This window comes from Scyliorhinus torazame, chromosome 5 (genome assembly GCF_047496885.1).
Source record: "Scyliorhinus torazame isolate Kashiwa2021f chromosome 5, sScyTor2.1, whole genome shotgun sequence".
Classification (NCBI taxonomy): Eukaryota; Metazoa; Chordata; class Chondrichthyes; order Carcharhiniformes; family Scyliorhinidae; genus Scyliorhinus; species Scyliorhinus torazame.
The window spans coordinates 83,981,352-83,997,403 of record NC_092711.1 but is presented as its reverse complement, the minus strand read 5'-3'; the positions used below and the strand labels follow the sequence as shown (position 1 = coordinate 83,997,403).

Below are 16,052 nucleotides of genomic sequence, written 5' to 3'. Positions count from 1 at the left end.
AAACATCTCCGTATTTCGGGATGTCGATCAAAAATATGGGCGCTATACCCGGGCCCTGGCGGTACAGCTGTAAATTATACGAATCAGCAGTGGTCGTATAGCTGAAATTATTTATCGCAGAGCCTCATTCAAAATGTGATGTGGAAACCGGTGCGTGTGAGACTGAGTCTAAACCAATAACGGCTGCCAGAAATAAAGAGAAAACAGGGTTAACACAGAACACATTGCCTGCACGATGGAGATTTTGTAGTTTGTAAACTTCCCAGTTAAGAGAGCTGCAGTTGTGAGGAATGAATGAAAAACAACATCCCACATGTTTGCAGAGAGCTGACAGCGGATTTGAACCTGAAATTGTATTTGTGATGAGTTGGGTTCGGATTGAGCAACACCTGGTATCTTTGCCGATAGGTTAATTCCTGACAGTCATCAGCTGTTACCCAATTAGTTCATGGGGTCTTTGGTCCAGTATTGATCCAATCAGCTCAGAGCTCCTTCATGCTCCAATTCATGACCTCAGGGCGGGAAGCAGTGAATCGAACAGGGAACAGGAATTAAATGTTGTCCCTTCAACAGTTTCACTCTGTGAGATGGGTGAAGTGAAGGGAAATAGCTCTTAATGTGCTACTAACAATGCCGGTCGCTCCCATTCACCGAACGTCTCACTGGTCATTACAGTTACTACAACTATTTTAAAGGCCCAACGAGAGGACAAGTGAGCTCTGAAGGCTTTCAGTTCCGCCAATTCCATGTATTATAGGGAATAAATGGTGTCGGCTTGGCAGGTTTGAGCAGAATAGGATTAAGGATCAAGTTGTCTGTGTGTCCTCGTCATGCTCTGATCAGCAGAATGCACGGCAACTGCCTCTGTTTGCTTCAACAAACAGATGGCAGATGGAATACAATGTTGACAAATGTGAGGTTATCCATTTTGGTAGGAATAACAGCAAAAGGGATTATTATTTAAATGATAAAATGTTAAATCATGCTGATGTGCAGAGAGCCCTGGGTGTGCTAGTGCATGAGTCGCAAACAGTTGGTTTACAGGTGCAACAGGTGATTAAGAACGCAAATTGAATTTTGTCCTTCATTGCTAGAGGGATGGATTTTAAGACTAAGGAGGTTATGCTGCAATTGGATAAGGTGTTAGTGAGGCCACACCCGGAGTATTGTGTTCAGTTTTGGTCTCCTTACTTGAGAAAGGACATACTGGCACTGGTGCGTGTGCAGAGGAGATTCACACGGTTAATCCCAGAGCTGAAGGGGTTTGATTACGAGGAGAGGTTGAGTAGACTGGGACTGTACTCGTTGGAATTTAGAAGGATGAGGGGGGATCTTATAGAAACATATAAAATTATGAAGGGAATAGATAGGATAGATGCGGGCAGGTTGTTTCCACTGGTGGGTGATAGCGGAACTAGGGGGCATAGCCTCAAAATAAGGGGAAGTAGATTTAGGACTGAGTTTAGGAGGAACTTCTTCACCCAAAGGGTTGTGAATCTTTGGAATTCCTTGCCCAGTGAAGCAGTAGAGGCTCCTTTATTAAATGTTTTTAAGATAAAGATAGATAGTTTTTTGAAGGATTAAGGCTAATGGTGTTCAGGCCAGAAAGTGGAGCTGAGTCCACAAAAGATCAGCTATGATCTCATTGAATTGTGGAGCAGGCTCGAGGGGCCAGATGGCCTACTGCTCCTTATGTTCTTATGTAAACACGTGTGTTTAAATAGGTGACATCAGACCAATCAGACCCAGCTATCCCAGCTCTTCCGATCATTCGTTCCATAGGAAGTGACGTCAGAGCATCCTCAGCCAATGCTCTCAGCTTTATCTGGTTGGATATTCTGTAGGTTTCTGAGACAGAATTAGTCCCGGGAATCCAGGACCAGCAGCGATGTGGATCCCCGTTCTCGCTGTGATCTGGGTGACATTCATTGTTGGTAAGACGTTTAAAACATTAAAAAAGTTCATTTCTAGAGGAAGAAATTTGGAAAGCAGTACCCTTGTGTTAATCAAGTATCCAACCTGTCTTAGAAAACACGAGTCTATGCCTCAGTCTCTTCCTTACAGGAGTTTATGTTGGCAAAACACAAAGCATGCGCGAGTTAGAGTGATGGTACCGGAATTGAAGGATGATATCTATCAGAAAGCAATGTAAATGTTCTGGTTCTTTTCTGTACTGACCCTAACCCAACCTTGATGTCGTTACAATGATCTGATGGGAGTGTGGAGAGGATAATTCCATAGGTTCCAAATATCGGTGCCAGAAATCTAAGCACCACCAAATTCTCTAACTGGGAAATCAGGAGAAACAACTTTAGAAAGAGAGTCGGTAGAATGTGGCTCAAATTAACACAAGGAAGAGCCGAGGAGCGGAGTAAAGACACAACTCAAGGGAAGCTAGATAAACAGATAAGGGATAAAGGGGCGGAGTGATTTGTTGATACAATGAGATGAGAAGAGATAAAGGATTCTCCTGGGGACTGTAAACACTGACATGAAGCAATTAGGCCGAATGAACTTCTCGTGCTCTAAATTCTATCTATTTTTATGTTACACCGACGGAATTTTCACCCTCAGTTCAGTTCAGCTGAATTTATGAGCAATGATTTCCGCTTTCTATAACTGTGTGTTGCAGCTCTGAGCGATGGAGATTCTGTTACCCAGCGGGAATCCTCACTCACACAGACAGAAAGAGAAGATGTCACTCTAAGCTGCACCTATACCGACGATGCTTTATACTTATTCTGGTATCGTCAGTACCCAGACAGAGAGCCCGAGTTTGCGGTCCGGAGACACACGGGTGGCGGTGCTGAATTGAAGGCGGATTTCGCTCAGGACCGGTTTTCTGATACAGTTCAGCTGTCAGACAAGCTGTACCGATTGACCATCTCGGAGCTGCGGCTGTTACTGTGCAGGGTCTCACAGTGATGGCAACGAGGGAAAGTTTCAAACAAAAACTGCCGCAAGTTACTGGGTCACAGCTGCTGTCTGGTGAGAGCTTGTTTTCACAGCGGCTCAGACACTGAAACGTGAATGGTTTCCTGTGAGCACAGGCCCTGAACACAATCTACGTAAACACCATCTAAAATCGTTTACATCGAAGACAGATTCAGTCCAATTATTGCATTTACTGAGAGCAGAATTAGTTGATGATGATATGAGGATATCTGTGAACTCGTCGCAACCATTGAGAAAACAAACTCTGCATGTGGTCGGCACTATTTATATCCCTGACCGCTGTTCAGGAAATCGCTGAAGGACAAGTAATTTTAGGTTTGTAATATCAGTCTGTAGTGCAAACCAATGCCCATCGGGTGAGGAAAACCTTAATAATCATAATAACCCGATTAAACACCACTGAATGTTAATGTCACTGACATATATTAAAACTCAGAATGCTTAATATGGCTGAAAAAAATACATTATGCTGTTTCCCCTGGTATTGCTGTTCTTGTCCTGATGAGTACAAGGCGAAAAACCTCGACAATTATTTTCAACAATGCTCACGCCTGTGCTACCAAACAACCAATCCTCAATACAGAAAAAGTACAGGAGTTATTTTCCGGACACGATTAGAAGTTGATGAATAATGCTAAAAAGGTAAATTATCCTTAAGATCAGACTTGGTGTTCTGGACACCTCGACTAATGGTAACAAAGCCAACTAAATACAAAAGCCAAATGGAAAAGAACATCAGAAAGCGCCTGGAGCGCCCTAGCGAACCGGTGCGCATCGGACAAGGCTTTATGCACAAAGTTTTTGTACTTTTGTCCTGAGCACCCCTCAGTGTTATATGCCCGCTACTGCATTTACGCGGTGTGTGTCACTCCTTCAAAGACTGGAACACAATGTCAAATATTTGCTCAGCATTTTTGTCGCAATATATTTAATTTGGAAACTGGAATAAATGCTCTAAACATATCATAACGTTATGCTCAGAGTGTATTCGATTTTAAAATGGAGCAGAGGAAACCTTCACAGTGCTGCCGGAACAGGCGCCAGAGTATGGCGACTGGGGGATGTTCACAGTAACTTCATTGCAGTGTTAATGTAAGTCTACTTGTGACAGTATTAAAAATTATTATTATCTCTTGCTTGTCAATCATTTGGATTTATTTCAAATCAGAAAAATCTGCTGATATGTTCATAAAGTCCAGTTTTTCCGCCTCAGTCCGCTATTCTCTTTGTCACATTGCGGCTGTGTTTTTGTACGAGGCTCCCTCTGGTTGCTGTCACTGTGTCTCTCAGTCCGCAGTAATACACCGCGTTGTCAGACAGCCGCAGCTCCCGGATGGTGAAATTCCCCTCACTTTTCCATGTATTTATTGATGTAGAAAATCGAGTCCCCACACCCACTGCTCTGGAAACATCACCATAGTTATGAACGTAAATCAATAATGTGGGGGCTTTGTTCGTGTCCTGACGGTACAGTTGTAAATAATACGAATCCGCTCTGGTCGAAAAGTTGTAATTAATGGTCACTGAGTCTCCTTCAAATCGTGTCACTGCAAGCGGCTCCTGAGAGACCGAGTCTTCACTCCTAACCCCTGAAAACATTCAGAAATGGAAGACTTCATTTTTTTATTATCACGATGATATCAGGTTAAGGGAATAGATTGCAAAAGGAGGGGAGAAACATTTAAATAATGATTTATATGTTCGTATTACGAGCAAAGTGAATATTTTGCAACTTGAGAACTTACCAGTTAAGAGAGCTGCAGCTGCGAGGGATGTGTAAAAGGTAACAGTCGACATGTTCACAGGTGGTGGATTTAAACAGAGTGAGTTAAAGCTAAATTGTTTCGGATAAGACTTGGCAAGATGTTGAGTCATATCCCACCTCGCCACTGATTGGTTCATTCGTGACAGAATGTATAGGCGACTCCCAATCATCCCTCAGCTCCTGTGCCCTATCTTTCATCCAATCAGCTCAGAGTTTCTTTGGTCTCAAATCCATGACGTCAGAACAAGGAGCATGGAACCACATGAAACAGTTCTCAGAACAATGAACTGAACAGAATAACTTCAGAAATTAAGAAATAGGAGCTGCAGTGGACCATTTGCCCTTCACTTGGATCTGGTCTGTCATTCAGTAAGATCAAGGGCGATCTGCCTCACATCCACCCTCCAGCATTATCCAAAGAGGTCGCATTTGCCTTAATATCCACAATTCTATTGGCTCCTTGAAGAAACTCAGCGACTGTACAATTAGGTTCCTCTGTGTGACAGACTAATAATAAAACGCGCATTAAATCAAATGTTGGTTCTTTATCGGGGTTAATTTTCGAGATGGGGCACGGGTTGGTAATATTTCATGTTGTTCTGATAGCAGAACCAGAACCTCCCATTTACAGATCTGCTCGGAAATCAGGAAAACTAATGTGAACCGGGATTTTACACAGAGTGATAAACATTCAGCATCACTGGCAGTGATCACCCACGCAGCTGTTCTTTGTAATATTGTTTTGTTTATACGAACAGTTTACAATCCAGGTTTACAGATCTGAATCAGCGAAGAGGAGGTGAGAGGGCCTTACCGGTTTTTGTACGGGTTGACTGTGCCTCTGTAACAGTGTGGAGCTCAGAGCACAGAGATACACGGCAGAGTCAGAGACACGGACCCCGATGATATTTAATGGAAAGGTTTTCTTGTTTTTGTCCAAATCAGCAGAAAATCGGTCAGAAAACTCTGGTGACTTATCGCCCTGTTCCTTGCCGAACATTTTCAGTAAATATCTCGGAGCTTTCCCGAGATACTGGATGTACCAGATGAGAGTTGGCGAGGAGTATTGTGCTTTGTAACTGCAATTCAATATCACCGTCTGTCCTTCCTCAACCGTTAATTCAGGCGGCTCCTGGGAAACTAAATCTTGGCCACTGGTTCCTGTAACAAGATATAAAATGTGTCAGTAATCGGGGAGTAAATATAACCCATGAAACACAGACTGAGGATTTGAGCTCAGACTCACCGGGCAGCAAGACCATTATTATCAGTAAAGCACACAGGGAGCACATGGTTCCTGGTTGGACAGTAAACAGCGACACTGTTTCAAATATGTTGCTGCTTCTAGTCTCATATCACAGAGTAAACTCAGATCAGAGGCCGGCTTCACTGGTTGGGAAATTGAGGGGCGTTCCTCCGTGCTACGATTGGCTCGCCTCGCAGCTTTTACGTCAGCTGTGGAACAGCCTCTGTTAGTTGAGGACGAAACACAGCTAAGTCTGTCCAATCAGATTCCAGCCCTGGTTGTGTTTTTCAGTTTTGTTCCCTTTTTCTGTCTCATATTATCCGTCATTTTGGCCTTTTCTGGGTGTAACTCGCTTTTCTTCGAATTAATGATTATCTATTTGTTTCGATAGATCTTTATCTCGAATCAAGGCGAAAGGTGAAAGGAATCATTTTAATTCAGCCTAATGCACAAGAATTAATGAGTGCCACCCAGAGCATGAGCATCGTTAATAGTTACTGTTTTGAGGAGACCGGGGATAAATAGTCAACCAACTCCACACCGAGATGCGGTTCCACTAGGGTTACCTTTGTAAAGTACTGATTTCAGTCATTATTTTTACGACAGGATCTTTACAATGTGATAACTCTGAATGTGCCATTAGCTCACATTTCAAAGATTTCCACTGACAAATAGGCACCAGACCCAGAACTTTTGAAAGTACAGCTTTATGTCGTCGTTCGTCAATTTACCTACCCTTCACATCTTTGGGTTGTGGGAGTGAGACCCATGCAAACACGGGGAGAATGTGCAAACTCCACACAGCCAGTGAGCAGGGGCAGGGTTGAACCCAAGTCCTCAATGCCATGGAACAGCAGTTCTAACCACTGCGCTACCGCACTGAGTTGCTCCAATTTGCTGTTTTCTGCAAGATTATGTGGAATCTCCCATCTAGGCACCACACAGATATTACCGATCGTGAATTATATTTTGGCGCATGAGTCCTAATATGTTAATCCGGTTTGATGAGCATTACAACTACTCACTGTGCCACAGCGCCGCCAGTATTACCAGAAACATTTCTAACTGAGTCTCTCTCAATGAATTGGACTGGACTGAGTCAGAGATTGGAAGGAGAGAGCAATAGAGCAATAGAAAAACCTCTTTCGACTTCCGGTTGCGGCAAGGATGAGCTAGCCGCATGTTCCGACGGACCTTCGGGCTCTTTTAAGAGCCCCAACGGGGACTTTGCCGGCCGAAAAACCCGGTGGGAGGTGCGTGGGAAGGGAGTTTCCCCCCCCCCCCCCCCAACGACGGAGGAAAAGCCGGCGCCGGCGGCTGCAACCCGAAGAATCTGCAACCAGAAGGTCAGAGGGAGTGGAACAAAATGGCGGCGGAGGGATCGCAGGTGACATCGGGGCCTGAGCAGGACGAGGTTGTGAGACGGTGCGTGGATCTGCTGAAGGAGGAGGTAATGACCCCGATGTTACAGGCAATTGAGGGGCTTAAAGAGACTTTAAAGACCCAGGAGACTGAGCTTCGCGTGATGGAGCAGAAGGTATCAGGTATTGAGGACGAGGTCCTGGGCCTGGCGGTTAAGACTCAGACACACGAGGCACTTCATGAAAAGTGTGCTGACAGGATTGAGGCCCTTGAAAATGGAGCGCGAAGGAAGAACCTTAGGATACTAGGTCTCCCTGAGGGTGTGGAAGGAGTGGACTGTGGAGCGTATGCAAGTAAGATGCTGAGCTCACTGATGGGTGCTGAGGCCCCTGCGGGCCCCATGGAGGTGGAATGGGCAAATCAGATCCCGGCGAGAAGACCAAAAGTGGGAGAACCACCGAGGGCGATAATCGTGCGATTCTACCGCCTTAAGGACAGAGAAGAGGTCCTGAGATGGGCTAAAAAAGGTGCGGAGTAGCAGATGGGAGAATGCTGTGGTAAGGATATACCAGGACTGGAGTGCGGAGGTGGCGAGAAGCAGGGCGAGCTTCAACCGAGCCAAAGAGGTTTTGCACAAAAGGAAGGTGAAGTTTGGGATGCTGCAGCCGGCAAGACTATGGGTCACGTATCAGGAGAGACACTATTATTTTGAGATGGCGGAGGAAGCATGGTCCTTCATCAATGAAGAGAAACTGGACCGGAACAGGGAATTGTTATTGTTATTGTTTTTGTTAATGTTATGGTGAAAGTGAATCGAGAAGTAAACAGGGAAGGGGGGGGGGACACTGGGGAAATGTGGGCGCCGGTGAGGGGGAAAGGCGGGACATAGTCGAAGAATAGGGAAGGGGAGGGGGAGGGGAAAGGGAGCTGCGCCATAAGAGGCGGGTTAGGTAAAGGGATGTTCCCGCGCCAGAAAGAATAAGGCGGGAAAACAGGCACAAGGCGGATGGGAGTTCCCTCACACTGGGGGGGCCGAGGAGTGAGCAGGAGTAGCCGGGGTCAGTTGAAGTCAGCTGACTTACGGAAGTGATATGGGGGGAGCAATCAAGCTAGATAGGGATCTAGCGGGGGGGGGGGGGGGGGGAGGGGGGGAAGGGGACAACTGGGTTGCTGCTGCGGAAATCCAAAAGGAAATGGCTAAAGAGTGGGTGGTCAGGGGCGGAGTGCGACGCTGGGGGAGCGAGCGGGAGCGCGGAGGCAGGATATGGGACTGGCCTAGAGAAGGTAATGGCTAGTCGACACGGGAGGGGGGCAGGTAGCCCCCCAGTGAGGCTCATCACGTGGAACGTGAGAGGCCTGAATGGACCGATAAAAAGGGCCCGGGCGCTCGCGCATTTGAAAGGTCTAAGGGCAGATGTGGTTATGCTCCAAGAGACGCACCTAAAGGTGGCGGACCAAGTTAGGCTAAGGAAAGGTTGGGTGGGACAGGTGTTCCACTCAGGACTGGACGCAAAGAACAGAGGGGTGGCCATTTTGGTGGAGAAACGGGTAGCATTTCAAGCAAAGAACATCGTAGCAGACAGTGGAGGTAGATATGTAATGGTGAGTGGTAGGCTGGAGCGAATGGAGGTCGTGTTGGTTAATGTTTATGCCCCAAATTGGGATGATGCGGGGTTCATGAGACGGATGCTGGGGCGTATTCCGGACCTGGAGGCAGGAAATTTGATTTTAGGAGGGGACTTCAACACGGTGCTGGACCCGGGGCTAGATAGATCCAGCTCAAGGACCAGAAGAAGGCCGGCATCGGCCAAGGTACTTAAGGGGTTTATGGACCAAATGGGGGGAGTGGATCCATGGCGATTTCTTAGACCCAGGGCTAGGGAGTAGTCCTTCTTCTCGCATGTCCATAAAGTGTACTCCCGGATAGATTTTTTTGTTTTAGGAAGGTCGTTGATCTCTAGGGTGGAAGAAGCTGAATACTCAGCCATAGCAGATACGGACCATGCCCCACATTGGGTGGACCTGGAAGTAGGAGAGGACAGGGAGCAGAGAACACTCTGGTGATTAGATGTGGGACTGATGGCGGATGAGGGAGTGTGTGCAAGAGTGAGGGGGTGTATTGAGAGATACCTGGAGGTCAATGACGACGGCGAGGTCCCTGTGGGAGTGGTCTGGGAAGCACTAAAAGCAGTGGTCAGAGGAGAGCTGATTTCTATTGGGGCCTACAAAAGGAAAACAGAGGCCAAGGAAAGGGATAGACTACTGGGGGAGATTTTAAGGGTGGACAGGGAATTTGCAGAGACCCCGGAGGAGGAGCTATACAGGGAGAGGAGACGACTCCAGACCGAGTTTGACCTTCTGACCACCAGAAAGGCGGAGGTACTGTGGAGGAAGGCACAGGGGAGGAGGTATGAATATGGGGAAAAGGCTAGTCGCCTGTTGGCACACCAACTGCGAAAGAGGGCAGCAGCGAGGGAGATAGGAGGAATTAGGGATGAAAGGGGAGACACTGAGCGAAGGGCAGGAAAGATAAACGAGGTGTTTAAGACCTTTTATGAGGAACTATATAGGTCTCAGCCCCCAGAGGGAGAGGAGGGGATGCGGCAGTTCCTGGACCAATTGAGGTTCCCAAAAGTGGAGGAGCAGGAGGTGGAAGGCCTGGGGGCACCGATTGAGGTGGACGAGGTTATTAAGGGACTGGGAAGCATGCAAGCAGGGAAGGCCCCGGGGCCGGACGGGTTCCCGGTGGAATACTACAGAAATTATGTGGACTTGTTGGCCCCGTTGATGGCGAGGACGTTCAATGAGGCCAGGGAAGGGGGGACTCTACCCCCGACGATGTCGGAGGCGGCGATATCGCTAATTTTGAAGAGGGACAAAGATCCGTTGCAGTGCGGGTCCTATAGACCTATTTCACTATTGAACGTGGATGCCAAATTGCTTGCAAAGGTGCTGGCATCGAGGATAGAGGACTGTGTCCCGGGGGTGGTGCACGAAGACCAGACTGGGTTCGTAAAAGGGAGACAACTGAATGTTAACGTGCGGCGACTATTAGGAGTGATAATGATGCCCTCAGTGGAGGGGGAGGCAGAGATAGTGGTGGCAATGGACGCAGAGAAGGCATTTAATAGGGTGGAGTGGGAGTATTTATGGGAAGTGTTAAGGAGGTTTGGGTTTGGGAACGGGTTTATTCGCTGGGTTCGGCTACTTTATGGGGCACCAATGGCAAGCGTAGTTACAGGTCGACATAGATCGGAGTATTTCCGATTACATAGGGGAACAAGACAGGGATACCCGCTGTCTCCATTGTTGTTTGCATTGGCAATTGAACCTCTGGCCATGGCGTTGAGAGACTCCAGGAAATGGCGAGGGGTGACTAGAGGGGGAGAAGAACACCGAGTCTCGTTATACGCGGATGACCTATTGTTATACGTGTCGGACCCAGCGGGGGGGGGGGGATGATAGAGGTTATGCGAATTCTGAGGAGGTTCGGGGAATTTTCGGGGTATAGGTTAAATATGGGGAAGAGTGAACTATTTGTGATACATCCAGGGGACCAGAGTAGAGAGATAGAAGGCTTACCGCTGAGGAAAATGGAAAGAAACTTCCGATACCTGGTGATTCAGATCGCTAGGAGCTGGGGAACCTTGCACAGACTTAATCTGACACGGCTGGTAGAACAAATGGAGGAGGACTTTAAGAGGTGGGACATGCAGCCTTTATCGCTGGTGGGCAGGGTGCAAGCAATTAAGATGATGGTCCTCCCGAGGTTCTTATTTGTATTCCAGTGTCTCCCTATTTTAATCACCAGGACCTTTTTTAATAAAATAGACAGGAGCATTACGAGCTTTGTGTGGGCAGGGAAAGTTCCGAGAGTAAGGAGAGGGTTCCTTCAGCGCAGTAGGGACAGAGGAGGACTGGCACTACCGAACTTGGGAGATTATTATTGGGCCGCCAATGTGGCAATGATACGTAGATGGATGATGGAGGGTGAGGGAGCGGCGTGGAAAAGGCTGGAGAGAAGGTCCTGTAAAGGGACGAGTCTAGAGGCGCTGGTGACGGCACCGCTACCGCTCTCACTAAAAAGTACACCACGAACCCGGTGGTGGCGGCAACACTGAACATATGGGGACAGTGGAGGCGACAGAGAGGGGTGCGGGGAGCCCTGGTGGGATCCCCTATCAGGAACAACCATATGTTCGCCCCAGGAAGAATGGATGGAGGATTCCAGAGCTGGTACCAGTTGGGAATTAGGAAGGTGGGAGATTTATTCATAGATGGGACTTTTGCGAGCTTGGGAGCATTGGAGGAAAAGTACAAGTTACCCCGGGGAAATTTCTTTAGCTATATGCAGGTGAGGGCGTTTACTAGACAACAGGTGAGGGAATTTCCGTTGCTCCCGACACAGGGGATACAGGACAGGGTGCTTTCAGGGGTGTGGGTCGGAGAGGGCAAGGTGTCAGAGATTTACAGAGAGATGAGGGAAGAGGGGGAGGAGTCGGTGGGAGAACTAAAGGGAAAGTGGGAAGAAGAATTAGGGGAGGAGTTAGAAGAGGGTATGTGGGCTGATGCCCTAAGCAGGGGAAACTCCTCTTCCTCATGCGCCAGGCTTAGCCTGATTCAATTTAAGGTGCTACATAGAGCACACATAACGGGGGCAAGATTGAGCAGGTTTTTTGGAGTGGAGAACAGATGTGGGAGGTGTGACGGGAGCCCGGCAAACCACGCACATATGTTTTGGCCGTGTCCGGCACTGGAAGGATATTGGAAGGGAGTGACAGGAGTGATCTCGCAGGTGGTGAATGCCCGGGTCAAACCTAGCTGGGGGTTAGCTATATTTGGAGTTGCGGAAGAGCGGGGAGTGCAGGAGGCGAAAGAGGCCGATGTCGTGGCCTTTGCGTCCCTCGTAGCCCGGCGCAGGATCCTACTCATGTGGAAGGAGGCAAAAACCCCCGGACTGGAGGCCTGGGTAAACGATATGGCGGGGTTTATTAAACTGGAGCAGATAAAGTTTGCCCTAATAGGATCGGCTCAAGGGTTCACCAGGCGGTGGCAGCCATTTCTCGACTACCTAGGCGAACGTTAGAGGGAAGACAGATGACCAGCAGCAGCAACCCAGGGGGAGGGTGGGAGGAGGTTTAGTTGAGTATAGGTCAATAGAGAATTAGGTTTTGGTACTTGTGTACTATTATTATTATTATTATTATTGTTAAAAAGTTAAAAATTTCTGTTTTGTTATTGTTATCGTTTCGTTTGTTTTGTAAACGGGAAAGATGTTGTTCAGGGAAAAAAATTTCAATAAAATATATTTAAAAAAGAAAGAAAAACCTCTTTCAAATAGGCGTATATAGTGTCAGTTGAATCTGGCCCCTTACCGCCCCTCCGACACAATATTGTTCTCAGTGAGTTGAGCAGTGAGCGGGTGCAGGATGGTCAAAGGCGGCTGGATGCTCAACTGTCGATATTTCCGCTCCATCACTTGTGACTGAAGCTGATAATCGCCGCGCACATTTTCAGTATTCAGTCTGCGGTGTCCCCGGTCATAGTCTCCGTTTGTTAGTCTCACTCCAACATCACTGTGATGCTATAGACTCTTCTGTTTGGTTGGATCAGCGGTGCAGTGGAACCTGAATCTGGATTTCTGCTCTGACAGATAATTGCCTGCCCTGAAGAGCGATTGATTCGGAACTATCGCGGGGAACCGATTCGCCGATCACCTCGTTATGATCTCGCTACTCAGTATTTTCTTCACGGCAAAACCCCCATTCGCCACTCACTGTGTACCCAGATTTTATTGTTCATTAACTTATAATGATAATTCTGCGGATGACTCTCCGTAACTTTCGCCGACCCCGCCGAACAGGCCATGGCTTTGGCTGTCGGGCACGCTCAAGTCGGCGCCACCTCCGGGAGTGTGTAATTATAAGTTATAATATAACTTATATAACTTACTATATAACTTATAATGATAATTCTGCGGATGACCGTTTTTGTTGGTCGACATGAGGCTGATTCTGAATTTTGAAATTATTATAATTTTCTGTTCGTAAATTATTATAATTTTCTGAACTTTTGTGAGTCGAGGAGTTATCAGAGTCCCATGAACGTTACAGCACTCACCATGGACAGCACCACTCGCTCACCCCCTCGCTTATCTGGGCGACTGCATAACAGAAAGCAAAACGAGTCAACACATATTTGATGTATTTTCGATCGGAAATCGATGTTCCACTGAAGTCTAAAAAAGCGTGCTCCTTTCTGGTAATTTAGTGGTGTTGCTTCGTGAGACTCTCATTGAATAGTAAATGTGCAGTCTATGTATTCATAAGTACAGCAGATCAGTCCATTCTGTCTTCAGTTACAGGAACTAGTGGCTCAGATGCAGTAGTCTTAGACCCACCTAAGTTAATGGTCCCGGAAGATTTGATTATCCCCACATCTGAGAGCTTGCATTACTTCTGCTCGGAAGTGATATTCCAATCATAAATTTACTGTGCATGGCGACATGCAGATTAATCTCACGAATCCCAAATGTCCCCTTTATTGACCTGTATAAGGACAGAGACCGCAATATAATCGGTGGATATATAGACTTGAGTGTTTTTCTGAATCGAGATCAAATCATCCCCCAGAGCAAGGGCAGGAACGCAAAATTAGTGGAATTGAAAATACGCTTTGAGGTTTTTGTACATGACTGTGGCTGCTTTGTGACACTGTGCTCATTGCACAGTAATAGACTGCCCCGTCCTCCACACTGAGCGCGTTTATATTGGTATAACCATTCTTTTTACACTTGTTGGCAGCCGCCAGATATCGCCTTGAAATCTCCTCTTCATCGCCAATAAGTTAATGATGATCAATCTCGGCGGCTGTGCCGGTTTTTGCTGATACCAGAGCATGCGGTACATAGTTGGGTCTGTATATCCGCAATCTAAACGCACGGAACCCCTTTCTGATGCGATATTGTCACCGGTGACTGAGTTACTGGATCTGCGCATAGTCCGCCTGCGAAAGTAGATGAATGAAACATAAGAACATAAGAACTAGGAGCAGGAGTAGGCCATCTGGCCCCTCGAGCCTGCTCCGCCATTCAATGAGATCATAGCTGATCTTTTGTGGACTCAGCTCCACTTTCCGGCCCGAACACCATTACCCTTAATCCCTTTATTCTTCAAAAAAACTATCTATCTTTATCTTAAATACATTTAATGAAGGAGCCTCTATTGCTTCACTGGGCAAGGAATTCCATAGATTCACAACCCTTTGGGTGAAGAAGTTCCTCCTAAACTCAGTCCTAAATCTACTTCCCCTTATTTTGAGGCTATGCCTCCTCGTTCTGCTTTCACCCGCCAGTGGAAACAACCTTCCCGCATCTATCCTATCTATTCCCTTCATAATTTTAAGTTTCGATAAGATCCCCCCTCATCCTTCTAAATTCTGATCTATCAAGGGTTAATCAAAATTTCCGAGACTCTGAGAGTGAGTTGTCCATCTGAGAAACACGCGGCTGGAGGACCGGCGAATCCAGCCCACAATCCAGAACTTACTATGCAAGAGCGCCGCCAGTATTAACAGAGGCATGCCTGACTGAATCTCTCTGTGTGAATGGGAATGGGATGAGGCAGAGATTGAGAAGCAGAGAGGGAACCCGGGCTCTGTTCAGCTCATTGTTCCACCCACACACTGCAGGGTGTCAGTGCTATTGTTACATCACTCAGGATACCATCTCCATTGGCAATGTCAGTGCCATCACGTGACTTCATCAGGCCCATGCTTGACAATGGCACCCTCTACTGGCGGGTGCGTTGTAAAACATTTTAGGATGAGGTCAATTAGTCGATTCGGTGAGTATTTTATCTGCAGGCATGAGCGGTTTCCAGATAGCAAAATTTCAGCGAGGTGGCCGAGTGGTTAGAACTGCTGCCTCGCAGCGCCAGGGACCAACGTTCACTTCCGGCCTTGGGTTGCTGAACAAATGCTTCAGCTCAAGAGAAGTTCTATTTCTTCTGGTCTTGCAAATTGAGACATCAGTTTTAAAGAAACAGACGTGTTCTTGTAAGAAGTGACAGGGCCCCTCAGCCGAACAATGAGAAGCTGCAGCAAGGCAGTTTAGTTGAACGTGGCACAGGTCCGTTGGCTTTTGCATTGGCAGCTGTTTCTGTAGTGTAGTGGTTATCACATTCGCCTTCTACGCGAAAGGTCACCAGTTCGAAACCGGGCAGAAACATCTCGTGCTTCAAGTTTAGCCTGTTGCTGAATATTACCTTAATCTCGTAACTGATCTTCATCATCGAGGAATACCAAAAACCTGGCACCGCTGTGGGCCAGTTGCGCAATGGATAACGCGTCTGACTCCGAATCAGGAGATTCCAGGTTCGACTCCTGGCTGGCTCGGACTTAAAATTTTGGTGTGCTCTTTAACTCAGTGGGTGGGGCAGCTGGTTCTTGATGCAGAGCAAAGTGAGCAGGACATCTTCAATTCTCGTATCGGTTGTGGTTATTAACGAAAGCTCTGCCTTCTCAATTTTACTTCCACTTCAAGCAAAACATAACTTATCTTCAGGTCTGTAAAGTTCGATTCTTGATTGTTTTATAAATTGGGACATCGGTTTTAAAGAAACGGCTGTCTTCTTGTAATAAGTGACATGGCCTCTCAGCCGAACCATGAGAAGCTGCAGCAACACAGTGAGGTTGAACATTGCACGAGTCCATTGATTACTGCAC

General features: G+C 47.1%; 2 non-coding genes and 2 gene segments (V, D, J or C); 2 read left to right on the top strand and 2 right to left on the bottom strand.

Moving 5' to 3' along the window:
• Positions 1-4,164: 4,164 nt before the first annotated feature.
• LOC140422823 (immunoglobulin lambda variable 6-57-like) lies at positions 4,165-4,752 on the bottom strand. The segment is given in 2 exon segments: positions 4,165-4,544; positions 4,701-4,752. Coding segments are annotated over 2 exon segments (432 nt in total).
• Positions 4,753-5,492: 740 nt separating this feature from the next.
• LOC140422822 (T cell receptor alpha variable 18-like) lies at positions 5,493-5,982 on the bottom strand. The segment is given in 2 exon segments: positions 5,493-5,881; positions 5,967-5,982. Coding segments are annotated over 2 exon segments (405 nt in total).
• A 9,500-nt stretch (positions 5,983-15,482) lies between these two features.
• trnar-ucu (transfer RNA arginine (anticodon UCU)) lies at positions 15,483-15,555 on the top strand. Its single transcript has one exon. It is a non-coding gene; the product is annotated as a tRNA-Arg (tRNA).
• Positions 15,556-15,649: 94 nt separating this feature from the next.
• trnar-ccg (transfer RNA arginine (anticodon CCG)) lies at positions 15,650-15,722 on the top strand. The gene has a single exon. It is a non-coding gene; the product is annotated as a tRNA-Arg (tRNA).
• The last annotated feature ends 330 nt before the right edge of the window (positions 15,723-16,052 follow it).